General features: G+C 37.7%; 1 protein-coding gene across 1 annotated transcript in view; it reads left to right on the forward strand.

Annotated features, from left to right (window-relative positions):
- Positions 1–20,047, forward strand: part of NALCN (sodium leak channel, non-selective) — a 272,041-nt gene that overhangs the window by 61,002 nt on the left and 190,992 nt on the right. Inside the window, 3 exon segments of the mRNA XM_061170618.1 lie at positions 9,593–9,735; positions 9,866–9,970; positions 18,059–18,145. Of these exon segments, the coding sequence (XP_061026601.1) occupies positions 9,593–9,735; positions 9,866–9,970; positions 18,059–18,145 (335 nt within the window).

Raw genomic sequence — 20,047 nt, forward strand, 5'->3', positions numbered from 1 at the left:
ACCAAGTAGGATAAGTACCAAAATATCTACACCTGGGTATATTCTGTTCAAACTTCAGAAAACTAAAGACAAAGAGAAAATCTTGAAAGAAACCAGAGGGGGAAAAAAACCAAAACACCTTACCTGTTGAGGAGCAAGGATAATTATTATATTGGACTTCTCTTCAGAAGCTGTGCAAGCAAAAAAAGAGTAAAATGAAATATTTAAAGTGTAAAAAAAAATTCAAATAACCTAGAATTTTGTATCCAGCGAGAGTATCTTTCAAAAGTGAGGACATATAAAGACATTCCCAGACAAACAAAATCTAAGAGAATTTGTTGCCAGCAGAACTGCTTTACAAGAAATGATAAAAGAAGTTCTTTAGAGAAGGGAAATGATGTAGATCAGAAACTCAGATCTACATAAAGAAGAAGAGTGTTGGAAAAGTGACACATGAAGGTAAATAAAATATTTTATTTTTCTTATTCTTAACTGACTAATAGGTATCTGTTTGTTCAAAATAATAATAGAAACAGTATATTAGGTGATTAGAGCTTATGGATAAGTGAGATGAATAACAGCAGTGTTATAAGGGACAGGAGGAAGGAAGTGGGAATACTCTATTATAAGGTTCCTGCACCATCTATGAAGAGGTAGAGTATTATTAGAAAGTGGACTTAGATTCGTTGTAAATATATATTGTAAACTCTAAGGCAACCACTAAATTTTTTAAAGGAAGTATAATTAATATGCTGAGAGGAGTAAAAATGGAATCATATAAAGAGAGAGGCAGACAGAAGGCAAAAAAGAAACAAGGAACAATTGCAATGAAAAGAAAACAGTTACAAATATGGTACATTTAATTTGTCTCTATCAATAATTACTTTAAATGGGGATGGTATAAATATACCAATTATTTGAGACTAAGAGAGTGGATTAAAAACCAATACCCAACCATATGTTGTCTGCAAGAACCCCACTTTACCTATAAAGACACAGATAGATTAAAAGTAAGGAGATGGAGAAAGATGTGCCATGCTAACACTAATGAAAAGGAAACAGGAGTAGCTGTGTTAATTTCAGACAAAGCTGACTTCGGAGCAAGAAAAGTTATCAGAGAGAAAGATGGGCATTGCATAATAATATAGGGTCAGTTCTCCAAGAAAACACAACAGTCCTTAATGTATATGCACCTAACAACAGAGCATCAAAGATATCAGTCCTTCCCAATGCGAGGTAAAGATTCAATGCAATCCCAATCAAAACCCCAGCATGTGGTCTTGTGGATGTCAACAAACCGATTCTACAGTGTATATGGAATGGGCAAAAGACCCAGAATAGTCAACATAACACTGAGAAAGAACAAAGTCAGAGGACTGACACTACTCAAATTCAAGACTTAATCTAAAGCAGTATCAAGATAGTGTGGTATTGGCAGTAAAATAGAAACTAGGTCAATGGAACAGAATAGACAGCCCCCAAATATACCCACAAAAATACAGTCAATTGGTCTTCAACAAAGAAGCAAAAGCAATTCTATGGAAAAAGGATGGTCTTGTCAACAAATGGTGCTGTAAGTACTGGAGATTCACACGAAGAAAAGATGAATCTAGATACATCCAGTACAGCTTTCACAAAAATTAGCTCAAAATGGGTCATAGACCTAAGTGTAAAATGTAAAACTATAAAACTGTAGAAGATCATGTAGGAGAAATATCTAGGTGACCTTGGGTTTGGTAGTGATTTGGAGTTTGGCAACACCAGAAGCATGATACATAAGAGAAAAAATAACTAAGTTGGACTTCATCAAATCAATAACTTCTGTTATGCAAAAAACACTCTTAAGAGAATAAAAAGACAAGCCACAGACTAGAGAAAAAACGTGAAGGACACATATCTGATGAAAGACTTGTATTCAAAATATACAAAGAACTCTTAAAGCTCAACAATAAGAAAACAAACCAATTTTAAAATGGGCAAAAAACAGACATCTCACCAAAGAAGATAAGCACATGGCAAATAAGCATATAAACAATGCTCAACATCATATGTAATTAAAGAATTCCAAATTAAAACAACGAGATTCTACTACACGTCTCTCAGAGTGACACAAATCCAAAACACTGACAATACCAAATACTGATGAGAACGTGGAACAGTAGGAACTTTCATTCATTGCTGGTGACAATGCAAAATGGTACAGCCACTATGGAAGACACTTGGTTAGGTTTTTTTTTTTCTTTTAAGCTAGATATAGTCTCACTATATGATTGAGCAATTATGCTCCTAGGTATTTACCCAAATGAACTGAAAACATGTCCACACAAAAACCTGCATGTGATTGTTTATAACAGCTTTATTCCTAATTGACAAAAACTGGAAGCAACCAAGATGCCCCCTCATAGGGTATAACTTGAGATAAACAAACTGCGGTACATCCATACAAGGAATATTGTTCAGCAGTAAAAAGAAATGAGTTGTCACGCCACCAAGAGACACAGAGGAATGATAACTGCATATTGCTAAGTGAAAGAAACTAGTCTGAAAAGCTGTTACTCTATGATTCCAACTAAATGACAGTTTGGAAAATGCAAAACTGTAGAGACAGTGAAAAAGTCAGTGGTTGCCAGGGTTTCAGAGAAGGGTAGGGGTTAAATAGGTGTAGCACAGTGGACTTTTAGGATGGGGAAACTATCCTGTATGATACTGTAATAGTGGATATATAATATTTTGTATTTGTCAAGACCCATCTAACTGTACAACACAAAGAGTGAACTATAATGTAAACTATGGACTTGAGTTAATAATAATGGCTCAACATGGGTTCACGAATTGTAGCAAACGTACCACACTAATGCAAGAGGTTAATAGGGTGCAGAGAGAGGAGGTAAATGGGAATTCTTGGGGCTATCTACTCAGTTTTCCTGCAAGCCAGAACTACTCTTAAAAAATGAAGTCTATTAATTCTCTGGAAAGTTTTTACTATTTGTTCACATTCTTATCTCACCTATGTAGAATTCTGGTTTACATTGGAAATGCTGGCCTGGTAGGAAAACATAGTATCTTGCTTCCTTGTTAACACAGCTTTTAATACATGTGAACTGTTTTTCAATCTTAGTATAACCTTAAGAAATCTAAAATTATATCTGTGGCACATCCAAAAAATAAATCTAAACCAGTTGAAAAACTGAATTTTAAAACCTGTTTTAGCCTTAGGAGTTTATGGAAGAAAGTAGACAGCAAATACAGGAAAAATTCTGTGAATATTTTTGTACACATAATATCAATGTGAAGATATATGACCAAATATTTGCCTATGTATAGTTTTAAATTTTTAACAATAAGTATTTATTTCCTATTCAGTTGTAACTGTTCGATTATAGTATTAATATGAATTATATTAGAACATGTTCTTGTTTTCGGTTTTATATTATATCAGTGGTTAAATCTTTCATTGTAAATTATGGAAATTGTATGTTTATCATAACACAAACAAGAACTTTATTTTTAGTTAAAGCTGTATGTTATTTGTATTTCTTATCTCATTTATTGTTAATTACATTTGGTCAATATCACTCAGGTATCTTTCTTCTATCCCACTTAGACCTGAATCAGATTTTAAAATGCCTCTGAACAAAAAAGTAAAATTATTTAATTCCAATCTTGGTTGATCTTTCTATCCTGTGCTTATTTACTAGTTCAGTTTTATTTAAAAATAAAACCAATTCTCACTATTGTGGCTATTCTGAGGTAGACTGACCAACTTTACCTTAAAGTTAATTTGTATTTTCCTTGCTTGTGCCTGGTAATGCAGAGATATGAACCACGTGTGTCCCCAGATATGAAGACAAGAAAGTCTTAGTACTTTTTCCAAATGCTTGGTTCTAATTTTGGACTATTATGAAATTCTAATGTCATAACTGGTAACTCCCTAAGAATTACATGACGTTCTGGCCTTTTTGCCTTGATTTCTTTTGAGTGTACTTTCCAATAGATCTTTCAGAAGTGAGTGACAAAGCTAAAACACTCTAAAAGAAACCACATTTCCTACATGGTATGTTTTGCTTGCTTTTTGAGAAAATTTTAAAAGCTACTAAAGAACATTTATTTAGTGTGTTAGTGGTGACCAGCAAGTACCATTATGGCCAGAGTCTGAGGCCCAGGAAGGTCAGATAGGTTAGAAGCAGTGGACAGTTTGAATGCTAGGGAAGGTCGCTGAAAGCTAACTGCGGCTAAGCATAGTTTTGTTTTGTTTTTTAATCAACTAATGGAAAATAAATTTCCAAGAAGCTCTTTTGATCTAAAATCACTGCTCTTCAAAGGCAGGGACGTGACAGTTATCTCTCATGACCTCTGCTTTGCTGCTCTTATTCCCAGCCTCCGTGGAAATTGCCCAACTCCAGAGGCGGGGACTGTTTTAGTTGGCATATGGGCTCAGCGTCCTTGGAACTGCTCTACTTTATGCCTAAACTTTCCTGCCAGTGTCAGCATCAGCCTTGTCAACACTTCTTTTCCATTTGTATTGAATACTGTAGTTAAAGCTTTCACCTCTCCTTTTCTAGAAGTATTTCATATTTAGCACTTGGGTGTTTAGAAATTCTCTCTCTGAAGAAATACATTTCAACTAAGAATCTTTACAACTTATGAAAGAAGTTTCACTTAGAAAATATGTATAAACATATGTGGTTTTTGGGTTTTTTTCCATATGGCCTTTGATCTTGTCGCAAAGCTTTAGTGCTGTGAACAGTGAGGTTTAAGGTAACCGACAAAGTGGTCTCACCAGTGAGGCAAAGTTGTGTCCAAAGAGGGCTTAATTGTTTAAAAAAAAAAAAAATTCTAAGCAAAAATTCAGCTCAAAACCCATAAGGTTTCTAAATACATTTTGAAGCATTTAGAAGAAAAGAAGTCCTTTTGTGTTTGCTCCATGTTCTGGAAGAGCAAATAAAAAATGTTACTTTGTTTTGTTAACTCAGTGGCCACAGGGCAATCCTCAGGCTGAATGCCCGTGGGTCATCAGCTAAGCATGTAGGTGAGTTGTGTATAGATTATTATAATCATAAAGTTATATCACAGTCTATCAGGGGAAATACTTGTGATAATTAGTTTGGAAATATAGTTTAGTAAAATTAAACATAATTTCAAGGAAGAGAAAACATTTTCACGAAGGTTTTCTTCATTAGAAAGGTGACATCATCCCAAGTAATTTAATTATTGTTGATTTATTTAACAAACCTCTGTAAGTCAGGGTGGGCTTTCCTTGCTGTGTTGGTCTCCTGACCGTCTTCACATTTCATATATCTGGATACATCCAGCCTTAGTGACAAAAGTTGATTATGTTGAATCCAGATGTCCACCTTAAGAATACACATCTCTCTCGTTTTTTTTTTTAACTTAACATGGCATGTGTTTTTAACTGTCTCATGACAAATAGATTTACTTTTTAATCACCACTGTTGGGTAAAATTTATTATCACCTGAGTTCCATCCATCAGATTTGAGGGTACAGCTCACGTGAAGAGGTAAATGGGGAGACGGTGAGGGGCGGTTTGGTGGAATAGGAACCCCAAGTTTGTAGCTTGTTTAGTTATCACCACAATTTCATGACCCTGTCATTTGAAAGTCAGATGACTCAATGGTGTCACGTAATGTATGACTAGAAGACACAATAAGGAATATTCCCAGGACACAGTCAATTTCTCCCTTTTTTTCATGGAAAAAGAGTTCACGGAAGACAACCAAGCAGTAAATATAATCCTAAAGATAGTCAAAACAGATTGGAATATAATTTTGTTCAGAGCTATTAAAAAAATCCTATACTATGTCTCAATATAGGCAGCCTGTAGAAAGTTCCAAGGTGAGGATTTATCTTCTAAATGTAGACTTGTGGGTCTTTTTAGCTAGCGAATTCAAACCACCAAAGGAAGAGGTCAAGAAGAATGAATGAAGTTAAGAGAATTGACAAGCTGAGTATCACTGTTGGAATTTTGTTTCTTATATGGCTTGAATTTATGCTTTGAGATTTTGGGGTCTAATAAAGCCATGCTGTTCCAGGAGCTTCCCAGAAATATTTTTGGAGCAAGCCACACGGGCTCCGGAAAGAGAATGCATTCTATTTCCAAGTGCTATTGTAGAATCATTATTCATTTAACAAAAGTGTGGTCTTTTCAGCTAGAAATTTTAGTTCCATCATTCAAATGGACTGAAAATATTCTGGAGTATAACTTGAAAAAGTATTTCGTATGTATCAATATGTTGTTTTCTAGCAATGTCCCATTCTGGATTAAACAATAGAGGAAAACTTTCCTGTTTCTCTGTAGCGTGGGCTTTTAAATTGATATATGTGTATGTGTTTTAAGTGAATTGTGAAAATCAGCCAAATATAAAGTCAGTTATAAAATAGTTCCCTTTGTTTCCAAATTATCTGTGTAATATTTACACCAAGGAAGACTCGATTAAGAAAAACAAGTATATGAGGAAGGCCTTCCTGTGTCTCTATACTATATGATCATTGTTTTATTTATCACCAGTTCTGGAGTGTTTCTCAATGCCAAGTCCAGAAGTGAAAGATACAGTTGTAACTTAGAGTGCTGACACCTAGCGAGGGAGACAAGCAAGGTAGCAGAAGTCAGTGTGACAAGTGATGGAATACAGGTGAGCTCAGGCCTCTCTGGGAGGAGTAGCATCGCGAGTGGCCTGAGGGCAGAGGAGGTGAGCTGGGCTGGAGGACCACAGGGGAGTTGGCAAAGAGGACCGGAGAGCAGCACCGGGGCAGCCAGAGGGAGCAGGCTGTGCAAAATAAGTGTCTGCGGCAACAGTTTCATCCTTAGGGTTGTCAGCTTCTCATAGAAAGTAAGAAGATCATACATTTTATTTTGTCAGTTTAAACATTGGAAAGCCTCTTCGAAAGTGATTTTCTTTTCGTACATTTGTTGAAGTCAGGAACGGGAAAGTGGTGAGGAAGGGCTGTCTTATTCCACTGCCTTTGCGCTTGCCACTCAGTAACATCCCCGAAGCCTTTGACCCCGCATCGTTCATGTACATGGGAAACACTTTTTTCAATAATAAGCATTTTCTTGGGGAGTTTTTTGGTTCCATTTTCACAAGCGTCTCATCTCTTTGTAGCAACAAACCTTGCTCTCTGAGCTGTACTGAAGGTTCCTACTTTTCTTTCTTCGGTGTCGAATTAGGAAAAATGGAGTAAAAGCTTCAAGATTACTCATTGAACATACTATTTTTTACTTAATTTCAAATAGTATCTTCCCTGTAGATGTAATAAAGAAAGATCTGCGCAAGTTAGAGGAAGGATAATTTTCAGTATTCCTTTCACATTTAATCTTATATTGATGATCCTCGTATTGTACCTGTAAATGCTCAATCGGTAAAGCAATTAAACTTTAATGGTAATTCATAATGGATTTCTGCAGCCACTTTTCTTTTTTAGTTCACATAACTAGAAAAAAATAAGGGACTTAAATTACGTCTTGTGTTAAAATTGTCCTTCATATTCAGACCATAAAAGCAAAAACGTTGTATATTTTTAGTACGTAGGGATCATTAATGGAAACAGTCACTTCTGTTTTCTGTTGCCATTTTATATTTGGTGCGTGCTGTTCCTCTGTGAATCTTTCTCTTAAAAGTTATTTTCTTGTATGAGTTCCTCAATAGACTATAAACTTAGCCATTATAGTCCGTCAGAAAATAATTATCGATAACTTCATTTGAATTGAGGATAAGAGAAAATAAGGTCTTTCTAAAGCCCCGGTGCCAAGCAAGAGAATATATATAAGTAAATGGTAAAGAAAAAAAGAGTTTAAGACCACCTGGAGCCTGATGATGTGGGTTTAGATTCTGGTTTTGTTTCTTTTTAACTCGGACAACTTCATTATCTAGTGACCTTCACTTTGCTTTTCTGTAAAATGTGATGGATATTATCTGTGCTTATACCCACCTACCCATCTACCTGCCTAATTAGACAGGGATTTCCTTAGCATTTAAGTATGTGAAAGAGCCTTGAAACTAAACGTGTTCTACAAATACTAGTTGCTATGGCAACAACTTACCAATGTACCAAATATGATTCTTAAAATGAGAGGCAGTACATATATGAAGTTATATTTTACATAAACTACGTAGCACAGATTAGTGCCTAATAGGCATTCACCAAACAGGGATCCACTTTCCCTCTTTCTCTCAGCTTTTATTTCAAGCCTTGTTATTTCTCATTTGTCCCCATTTGCTGCTACACTTTTCTGCTGTTCTGGGTGCTTTCGAATTCACTGATGCTCTGATTCTTCTTCCTGCATGCACAGGCCCAGAGAGGCAGTCAGACGTCAGGCAAATTTAGTAACCTCCTTCTTAGTTTGGACATTTGATTGTATGCACATTCTAATTTTAAATTAGCACATATATGGGTGGATATTGGTTTTATATCCTATAATAATTTAACTCATTTATAGCAGTGGAATTTGTTGAGGTACAAATGTTTACCAGTTTTATGAATAAAAACCCATATCATATTTGTTTTGTAAACAACTTCAACTGAGTACTATATTTTTTATTTGTATGGTTTTTCACAAAATAATGAGCAGTTATTTTCATTGTTTATAATAATGCCTAAAACTTATTAAGTGCTCATCAAATGTCAGTGCTTGACAGAAATGAAATCATTTAATCCTCACAATACTTTGCGGTATGCCTTAATTATTATTTCCCCATTTTACAGATGGGGAAACTAAGCCACAGAAAAGATGTCAGGAGACAGGAGATCATCACAGTTAAATATGCAGGTCCTCGTTCCTGAGTGCCTGGGTTAATTCTAGTTCCCCTAATTATTATGTGTGCATCCTTAGACAAATTCCCTACACTTTATGTGCTTTAGTTTTCCCATCTGTAAAATAGGGAAATAATGACACATACTCGTAATGCCGTGAGGATTAAACACTGGCTTTCCTCTGAATGACATTTTAGATTCTCTTAACCATACGTTCAAAAATCTGCCCACATATTGTTCCCTTTTTCTTCTTTTCATTATCAGTAGTATTTTCAATGAGGCAATTCTCGTAGACGATACAAAGTACTCTTTAATGATTTACTAACTTACGTTTTGGTGTTCAGTGTAAACACCATGGAATCCAAAGACAGGCTCCATCACATGAATTTTTGGAGCCTGAGATACTTTAGTTCTCCCTATGAGAACGTGATTTCAAATGAAACCCAGTTCTCGGACTTATTTCAAGTGCTTTTCAGCACTCTAAAAGTGTTAAGCCCCAAGTGGCAAGCGTACAAGGTACACATCCTTTTTTATTATATCTTTACTTGGCTTGATTGTTAGTGTTCTTTTCTGCATTGTTAAATGCATTTAACAGCGAAATCTGTAACCTAAAATTATTTCATTGCTAGAGATATTAAAACTGCCCTGGCTTGAAGTCAGAAGCAACTTTATCAAAATCCTAAGACTAAGAGCAATAAAATGTTGCATGTGATTTGAGTCCCTTTAGAAGAGCTTTTGTCATTGAGAAAATGAGCATGGATAAATATTGATTGTGTTTCTGAAAAATGTTTTCTCATTTCAAAAGCCCACCCCAGCTTAGCCGGCTCCCCTCTCTCTTGACAGGCACCAGCATCTTCACCGTGTACGAGGCTGCATCCCAGGAAGGCTGGGTATTCCTCATGTACAGAGCCATCGACAGCTTTCCCCGCTGGCGTTCCTATTTCTACTTCATTACCCTTATTTTCTTCCTTGCCTGGCTTGTTAAGGTACTCTAAAAATTCATACTCATCCAGTCTATGCTTTCTGACAGTTTCTGCAGATCTTTTGTTTGTTTTCGGTTGCCCTCACTCCCTCATGCCCAGTCTTTGGTAAATGTGGTTTGTCATTTTCTTTCAGAATGTGTTTATTGCTGTCATCATTGAAACATTTGCAGAAATCAGGGTACAGTTTCAACAGATGTGGGGATCGAGAAGCAACACTACTTCGACAGCCACGACGCAGGTACAGTGTCCGGAGATGACGATGTAACCCACTCGAACTGGGCGTGTCCCTCTGCACCACCCTGGACATTGATGGAACTTGATGGGACTTGAGAAACCCTGTTATCACCAACTTCTGCAATCAGATTCACTGAGGGAGCTGCTTAAAAATACAGGTGCAAAGCCCCAAACCCAGAGCGACCAAATCAGATTTTCTGGGTGATGGGGCAAGGGCACCTATGTTTTTAACAGCCCCGTGGGTGGGTTTGATAGAAAACCAGGCTTATCATCATATTTATTATGTACCTTCGATTTGATTCTACCATCACATGTCCTTCAAGGACTTGCTGATAAAATATAGCAACTGTGGAATTCCCCATTTTAAAATATTCACATAATTGAAACTAATATGATGGCCTTTATGTATAGGATTACAATTTTTTGGAAGGAAAATTTATTTCATTCAGAATTAACCAATCACAATATAATAAATTATGAAGAAGACCCCTCCATCCCAAATGCATGCCTGTGAATTTTGAGGAATTACTGCATATTCAGAAGGTTTCCACTATGCTCCCAAGAAATTGGAAGTATCCTAGAATTTGACTAAAAGCGGCATGGCATTTATTACATAAGAGGGCAATTCAGATCCAATGTCTTTTGTTTTTATTTTTGGTTTTGTTTTGTGCGTTTGTTTTTTGGTGGTTAGAAAGAGGAAGAATAGGTTTATATATCTTCTTCTGGTATAAATCTTAATAAAAGAGAGAGAAAAGAAAAATTCCAGAATTGAGAATGAAATTACTTTATGTCTTGCAACTATTGCTTTAATGTTAAATTTTAAGAGAAATTTAACATAAGTTTGTAAATACTTACACAGGTCTGTTAGGACAAAGGTATCTGTGAAAGATCTGAGGTACAAATTTTACTTTGAAAATCTCCAAATTGAACTTTTAATAATTATATTTATATAATTATTACTTTTAAAATAATATATTTTTTTTTAATAATTGTATTTATGCCTATGTATTAAAATTATAAAGAAAAGGATTCAGGATAGTGGCTCACTGGGAGTGGGGATGAGGAAGCAGAGGAATAAAATTAAGAAGAAGTGCAAAGGTAAAAAAATATATATATTTATATTTAATAACTAATAGTGAAAATGCTATGAAACATGCTAATATTTGGAAGAGCCTTGTGCAGTATTTTTATGATGTTGTGAAAGTTTGAATGGTCTAGTTCATTATAGATGAAATAGTATTTATATTATTCAGTTTTGTCAAACAGCTATTCAGACTTCCATGAAAGATTTTTTTAAGTGTTATCTAGGTTATGTCACAGATGGCATGTAGGAAAACCTTCAGTGAGTCCGCCACATCTAGTACTCATTTATTCTCTCATCTTTTTAGTGAACTATGAGAAATCGTAAAGTTCCAAGTCCATTTTGACATGTCTTTTAAATAGAGTGACGGCCTCGTGAAGGTGTGTTTTCCAGTATAGACATTGAGAACGAAGTGGGACATAGAACTATGAACTCCACACAGAATTCACGTTCGATATTCCTGAGAGATGACCTAAAATGTCTTTAAAACTATATAGTGCTTATTAAGTAACTCTTATTTGTAAAACCACAGCTGGAAAAGTGGTGTTTGGAAGTGCCACCAAATCAGCCAGCAGTTACAATGGAAAGTGAAATGTGGAGAGACTGTGAACACAGTTGTACAAAATTGCTTTGATGCAAAATTGTCCTTAATCAGGAGGAATAAGGTGGTAATTCAGACGTAATGTGTCTAGGTATTCAGCAGAGGTAATCACCCAGAGAACTGTGAAAAACCTTCATTAAGAAAAACGCTGTGGCTGAGGACCTGGTTGCTAAGCAACCGAAGCTCCAGCCGCAGCCTCTCTGGTAAAACACCACTTGGGCTGCCTGGCAACAGGCGCAGGCCCCGCCCATCCCCTCGCCAGCCACTCAGCAAGTGTTCCAGATGCTTTTGTGTGTGTGGAAGGGAGAGGCATCATTTGCCATGATTCTGTTACATTTGTAAAATCAGAGACAACTCTGCACAAAGGCCTTCTCGTTCGATGGTTTAAAACACTAAATCACAAGTTTCTAATTCTAACAAAACAGATGGGCTTTAAGGAAATAAAATAAAGATGGTTGTGTATCGTGAAGCACACAGCTTTTCAGAAATGAAGTCAGTTCTTGTCTTCCTCTAGTATGTGGGACGTCTGCAGTTGTTCTCTGTAAGTTATCCTCATAGGAGGGCAAAGAGAGTCCTGGGGATGGTGGACTTGTTGATATTTCTAAGTCCCTGGACTTTCCAGGAGGGCTGTGTGAGTAGAAGGAAAAATTATACACATTAACAGGATAAAGTAGGGGCTTTCCGACATCTTAGGAGGTTCAACAGGATTTGGCTCTGATATGTTAAGAGGCAAAAGAGAATCAGTGCTGAGAACTCTTTCTTTAAAATAACAAAGCAACCTGCCTCAGAGTCACAGCGTAGAAACAAATTACAGAAAAATTAATGCCAAAGGTCTTATGGTGACCATAATAGAGCAGATAGCAGAAAAACAAAAGGAAAACGACGTGGAAATTTTCAGATTAGTGGTCAGTAGTTTGCCTGAACTCTGATGGGGAGGGTGACTCTCGTACCTGCATAATCATTTGACACAGGTCACTGTTGCCACATGCTCAGTTATATGTTGGATTAAAGTGCAAGAGATTTGTACATCCAGGATATAATAGCCCCCTGTGTCAGCCCACAATAGGACTTCCCATGCTACACGTTTGTAAGGGTGTTGCCCCAGAGAAAGGTGTTGGGATGGGCCGATGTGCTAGCGGAACACGTCCTGGGCATCGTGCATGTCTGGTCCAGACTTGCACTCCCATTCCTTAGACACTTCACCTCAGATATCTGTTGCCAGTCGTGTGGTCTTCTGATCTAGGCTGATTTACGGTAGGAATGAGCTTATCTCGCTTTGCCTGGAAGAGAACCGAAAGAACTAAACTTTAGGGCCCCGCAAGGCTAAGTTTTGTATATATAGTGACAAGAGACACAAGGCAGCCTCCGGCAATCAATCCGTACCTAACTTTTATATACAAATCATGGCCCAATAAGGCCATATTGTGGGATGAGTAAGTAAATATTCTGATTGTCTAAAGAGAGCAGTAATTTCTGGGTCTGTCATTGTCTCTGACTGAGCACACTTGCTGGCCCATGTTTTCTGAATTAATAAGATACAAGACGGATAAGGGTGGAGTTGATAAAAGGACACAGGAATTCTTTCTCCTTTGTAGTTCCATGAACCTTCTCAGAATATGGGTTCCTACAATACTGGAACAACTTCTGTGTAAATGTGCAATACCAGCTTAAAGGCAGAAAGGCATAGGTGAAAAGGCACATGATTGAAAATAAAAAGAATTTCTCCTCCGTGAAAAGATGTGTACAACGTAATGCTCCAAAACAAAACTTTAGTAAATATTTGTTTACTGCGTTCCAAGACTATTGGTTTCCACATGAATATACATCATTAAAATATGTGAGAAAGCAATTTAGTGAAAGCAATTTCTGGGAAGGCTTTGGTAGAAGGTACAATAGTGAGCTCCTTCTAATAAGAAACTATAGTAATGGAATAATACATTCATCATAGGAAGCCATACATGAGAATTATGTCTTGTGAGTCTGAGTCATTGAGTATATTATTTAATTACGAAATCAAGTCAAGTGTCCACCCTCATTATTTTGTGTGATAATGACTATTACCTGTTTTTTAAGATGATTGATTTTGAAAGAACCCAAAGAGCATGGGAATTTCAAAGTAACTTTTGGATTTTCTTTTCATTGCCAAATGTGTATGTGTGTCTGGGGTTTGGGATTTTAATTCAGTTGCTAGTGGTCACCCCTATTACCAAGATCCATTCTCTACCACCTCCCATTAGATAATCTGTTATTGTTGTCATTGATGATGATATTCTGCCTAAAGTACAATAGAACAATCCGTAAAGCATTCTTAGCAAAATCAAGTGACCCTTTATAAAACGCTGGCAGTTGCAAACAGGCAAGCATGACATGATTCTCAAGACTGAAACCTCCATGGATTCCCAAGTGGTTGTACTAAGAGGAGAGTGCACATGTGTTTATTGGTAATATTCCACTAATTCATAACACTTTACTACAATAAATCACATATCTTGAGAGCTGCACTAAGCACTACGCTATTGGCTTTACAAGCAATCTTATTTAATCTTCACAATCACATTGTGAAGTTGGTATTATTATTGTCTCTGCTTTGCAGATTAAAAAAGGACAAGGATTGGAAAGTTAATTATTTTATCCAGTATTACATAACTGGTACGTGCTAGAACGTGGGCTCAAAACCAGCTTCCTCAGCCATAAGGGTCTTCCGTTTTGCTCCCTGAGATCCTACCTCCTTTTAATTTGGTCATTACAGGCCCTGCTGTCAATGTGCTATCTTTTTTCTGGCTTCTCTTTTCTATTAAAACAAACAAAAAAAGGTTTTCTTGTTGACTGAAAGGTGGAGAAAGGGGTACTTTCATACATAATTACTAAGTGTGAATTAGAGCATCCTTTCTAGAAAATAGTTTGGCAATATGTGTCAAAAGCCTTAAAAACTATAAACTATTTGACAAATAGGTTGTACTTCTAGGAATTTTTCCTAAGAAAAATTCTGGTCAATGCTCAAAGATGTACATTTGAGAATGTTTATGGAGGCATTTCAGTAAAAAAGAAAGACAGAGAAAGAAAGAGAGAGAGAGAGAAAGAAAATTAACTCTAGTCATAAAGTATTGATTATAAATTATGAAATTAGAATAAATGCAAGCCATTAAATCATGATTGAACTTTATTGATATGAAAATATGCAAATAACATATTAATGCAGTAAAAGGGTCTCATGTTTATATGTATATGTGTGTGTGGGCATAATATACCTGAAAGGTTAACTCTGAAATATTAGGGGTGCTTGTCTCTGGGGAATGGGCTTAAGATTTTTTTTTTACAGCTCATACACATTTTCTAAGTATTTAATAGTAAACCTGTATTAATAATATAATGAGAGGGGAACAGTTAGTATCTTTAAAAATGAAATAAATCATTGGGCATTCAAAATGAAGCCACTTGTGTTAACTTAGGTTCAGCTGCAAGGGACAAAAAGCCCCAAATAAGTGGCTTCTATAAGATAGGGTTCCTTTCTCTCTCATATAAAGTTGGAGGATGTCATCCAAGGTTGTTACAGTGGTCTGTGTTGCTATAGATCCAGAATCCTTCTACCATTTTGCTCCACCTTGCATCACTTCCATTCCCCAAATTGCCTCCTGGACTAAAATGGCTGCTGTAGCTCTAACTCTTACATTCATATTCCAAAGAGCAGGAAGGAAAAAAATAGAAAGTTTCTGCTTTCATTTCATAGACCAGTATATATATAATTACACGGTCAAGATGAGCTTCAAGAAAGGGAAAAAAATGTCCTTTTTTTTTTTTTTGGTGACCATAAAATTTTTCTTACTTTGTAAGACAAGAAGAACAGATATGGAGGGACAGCTGGCAGCCCTTGCCCCTGCCACACTCCCCTAAGGGCTTCACCCTAGGATTCATGGCTCTGGATATCCCACCATGTGCCTCACGTAGCTACTGTGACATTAACCAATCCAAATGTTGTTGTATAATTCAGGGAACTAAAGAGAAATGGACCATGTTTACATTTCCTTCACTTTATTTCACACAAAGAACTGACCTTGAGAGAGCACTTTTACTAACAATTAAATTGATTCATTTGATTTTAGTCTATTGGAAAAAAAATCATTTAACAGAGAAAATTAGTCTGCTCCTGATGAAAGCAAATATGTGCCCCAGGGATCCTTTGCTCCATGGTAAGAGAGTAGAGGATGCTTGTACAGAGGGTTCCTGCCTCGTGACTGGCGGGATTGCTTTTGTCTTTTCTCCTTAAAAAGAGACTCCCAGACATTTGACAGATACTTTAAAAGGCACTTACGCATGTTTGCATCTCAACCAATGTATATGTATTCTCAGAATGAGCCTATTTGTGATGGATGTGCTTGATTCTACCACTAAACTTACCTTTTAAAATTCATTGTAAAGGGAATCAGAATCCTGTAAATGGACAGCTGAGAAGAACCATTTGTAATTGGCATCTTGGATCAGAGAATCTTTGTGTAAATGTGCACCGCCATTTTGTCATTTTAAAAATACATGTATGGCCTATGAATTTTGGCATTTGTCACTCTCCACCTCCCTTATTTTATAGAGGGCAAGTTTTCTTTCTGCAAATGATCTACTACCTCTGTTACCAGGAGTTTGAAATTATAATGATAAATCCTAGGTAATGGGATCTTTGCATCATCTCATGTTTCCATCAACAGTTACCCTTTTGAACACAGACAGGGTCAGACGAACACGAAGACATAAATATGGCAAAGAAAATGTTTATGTCTGTGAGATAGTGAGCTCAGGCTGGAATAAAACAGTGAGTGCTTGTAGTTGGCATCTTTTCTTAGAAAAATAAACATCCTTAATTCCACCGTATTCCACCACGCCCCTGCAGGCACACCTAAGGAACTGAAAAGAAAATATATAGTAGTGGGAAAATATTTATAAGTGGTACATGCTTTCCAGCGTAATATATTATTGATAGACAACTAATTTTTTTTAATAAATCTATTTATTGATTTATTTATTTTTGGCCGTGTTGGGTCTTCGTCACTGCACGTGGGCTTTCTCTAGTTGCGGCGAGCGGGGGCTACTCTTCGTTGCGGTGCACGGGCCTCTCATTGCAGTGGCTTCTCTAGTTGTGGAGCATGGGCTCTAGGTGCGCGGGCTTCAGTAATTGTGGCTCGCGGGCTCAGTAGTTGTGACTTGCGGGCTCTAGAGCACAGGCTCAGTAGTTGTGGCACACGGGCTTAGTTGTTCCGCAGCATGTGGGATCTTCCCAGACCAGGGCTCAAACCCATGTCCCCTGCATTGGCAGGCGGATTCTTAACCACTGCACCACCAAGGAAGCCCCTAGATAACTAATTTTTAAGGTGGTAGAATATGAGTAAGATAACCTACACATCCAGCAACCTGGATGTCTAATTCAATGACTGTCAGATTTTAGCATTGTGTACTATCCTGAATTTCATCATTTATGTCTTTTAAGCCAAAAGAAACTACTTTTTCCCTTCATAAATATGTACACATAAAATTTCTGCTGAGCAGATTAATTGTGGCTTACATAAGCTAATTTCACAAAGTCTTTTAAGTGATTTGTCATTCTCCTACCATTAAAATAACATTCTCGGACTTCCCTGGTGGCGCAGTGGTTAAGAATCCACCTGCCAATGCAGGGGACACAGGTTCAAGCCCTGGTCCGGGAAGATCTCACATGCGACAGAGCAACTAAGCCCATGCGCCACAACTACTGAGCCCACACGCCTGGAGCCCGTGCTCCGCAACAAGAGAAGCCACAGCAATGAGAAGTCCACGCACCGCAACAAAGAGTAGCCCCTGCTTGCCGCAACTAGAGAAAACCCACACACAGCAACGAAGACCGCAGCCAAAAATAAATTAATTAATTAAAAAAATAAGTAAAACAACATTCCCCTCTTCCCCTATGCTAAATGCACATTATATTATTTATCCTGAGAATATTTTTCTATTGATTCAGTGAGAACTGTCTACTAAATAAAGGTAAAAGTTTACCACTTTTTGTAAAAACACACCATGCTTTGGAATTCTAATTTTCATTTTCTCTGAGATGTTATATATAATAATCAACATAATGGGGATAAAATACCTACTTTTAAAGTCTTGTGGAGAAGAATATTTGGGCAGTTATATGCAAAGCATATGTAAGGCAGAAACGGCCTGATGCATAGCAAGTGCTCAATTAATGCAAGCTATAATCTTTATTATGATTATTCACTTAAGTTTGCAGTGTTAAAATGGACATCATTGGAATGACTCATGTTCTAAATATAAAGCCATAAGAAGACAAATCTTTGATAACAAAGAAAACGTAAAAAGCTGCACACAAAGTTAGAGTTCTTGATGTTCCATCGTAAGTGTCTCTGACTCATTTCCCCTTTGTCTTGAAGATGTTTCACGAAGACGCGGCTGGCGGGTGGCAGCTGGTAGCCGTAGACGTCAACAAACCCCAGGGACGTGCCCCAGCTTGCCTCCAGGTGCGGTATGATGCCATTTCTAAAAGTCACCCCCAAAGGTCTTTGATTTGATTTTATACAAGGAAATCTACAGCTCTCCAAGCTCTAGATCCACCCAAATTTGTGGGCAATATTACACTCCATCCTGTATTCCCAGGACCTAGCATCCTTTTTAGATACACACTAGGGATTTGGTAAATTTCTGGTAAATGAATGCACACAGGTAAAAGCAGGCCAGTGGTAATGAATTGATGAAGAATTTTGTTGTCTCATTAAACCTTGTAAAGGTGTTCTTCTGCAAAGGCCTGAATTGTTTGGGGCCGGGGGCAGTCAAGATCACAATTCACTTACTTGAGTACCTCACCATGTACGCAGGAAGGAAATGTCTTGAATATGTAGTCTGTTGTTCTGCGTCTGCAAGCTCTCCCAGCAGCGTGGTATAATAAAGCCACTTCCTTAACAAAGTGCACCTGCAGCAGACACGAGGCGATGGGATTGCAGGGGAGCCCAAAGTCCTGGCAAGTGACCGGAGGATGGGCCATGAGGTCTCTGGCCTGTGAATCTTCTGGACTTACCTTCTGCTCTGAGCTCCCCAGAAAGCCTAATAAACTCCTTTTCTTCCGTGGACCACAGTGGCCTCTTCTCTTTCATGTCCCCCCTCCCTGCCCACCGATAGCAGTAACTCATTCAAAACAACATCACCTTAACAAGAGCGGTATCCCTGCCATTCCAGGGCTTTTTATATTTCCATTTCCCTCCTCTTTAAGGGTGAAAACTCAAGCTGTCCCATGCTGGGAGCAGAAAACTGATTCTTCCTCCTGGAGAATTTTCTTTTCTTCACCCTCTTTCTCTTTTCAGTTGTAAATCCTCTTCCTACAAGGGGACTGCTTCTTGTAGTTTTTCATATCCCCCCCTATAATTTGGGGAAGGGTTTATCACCTGCTTCAGGATGAGAACACATCTTCTGTCTTTCTTTTGGATCTTTCTCCAGGTGGGGACTGGTGCATTTCAAGGATTGGTACATAAGTAGCAAAATACTGTCCTCTGAACCTCTCCTGTGGGCTACATCTATACGGCTGTTTAATCATGTAGTTATTTGTTTGTATCCATTAAAAGGATAGAGCAGAAAAAGAGGAAGCGTTTACAATGAATACTGATAATATTAAGTACTATTCTGTGCTTCTCTTTCTGTCGTATATTGGATGGTGACAATGCTGCTAATAATTCAACTTCTGTAGCTACCTCTACTACTACTATTACTGTCATAGCAATAACAATGACAACCATTGTAGTAGCAGCAGCTTCTTGCCTAAAAAGTACTTTTACTTACATTATTCATTAATCCACCAACCGATATGTACTGACACAAAGATGGTCCTGAGCAAGACAAGCCCAGCCCCTCCCCTCATGGAGCTTACAGGGTACTTCAGGGAGTGAGGAGAAAACCCAGCTTTGAACTAGCAATCACAGGAGTGATGGGCGTTTGGAAGGAGTAATGCAGGATGCTATGGGCGTATGTAATTTGGAGTCTGCTCTCCTTGTCTGAGAGTCAGGGGAAGTCCTCGTGAGGTAGTGGTACTTAAACCGAGACCGAAAGCATGAGGCAGGGAGTGAGGAAGGGTGAGACTCAGTACAGCCCTGTGCTGCGGAAAGATTGGCATCCTCTATCAGCCTTTGTAGAGGTGAAGTGGAGACCCAGAGGGCCGCCTGAGTCTCCTGACCTGAAACAAACGGAGAAACCGGGACTTGTACCTGGTCTTCTGGTTCCTGGTCCCATGCTCTATCTAGCTGAAAAAATATGCCAAGGAAACATTCATTTGTAATAGAAATCAACGATCAGGCCTGCCAGGAGTACCAAATCTGGGTCTTCCTATGCCCCAAAGGCATTGCTTAAAATTTTAGTAAATGCTTGTTAATAGATGC

Source organism: Eubalaena glacialis, chromosome 16 (genome assembly GCF_028564815.1).
Source record: "Eubalaena glacialis isolate mEubGla1 chromosome 16, mEubGla1.1.hap2.+ XY, whole genome shotgun sequence".
NCBI classification, from domain to species: Eukaryota; Metazoa; Chordata; class Mammalia; order Artiodactyla; family Balaenidae; genus Eubalaena; species Eubalaena glacialis.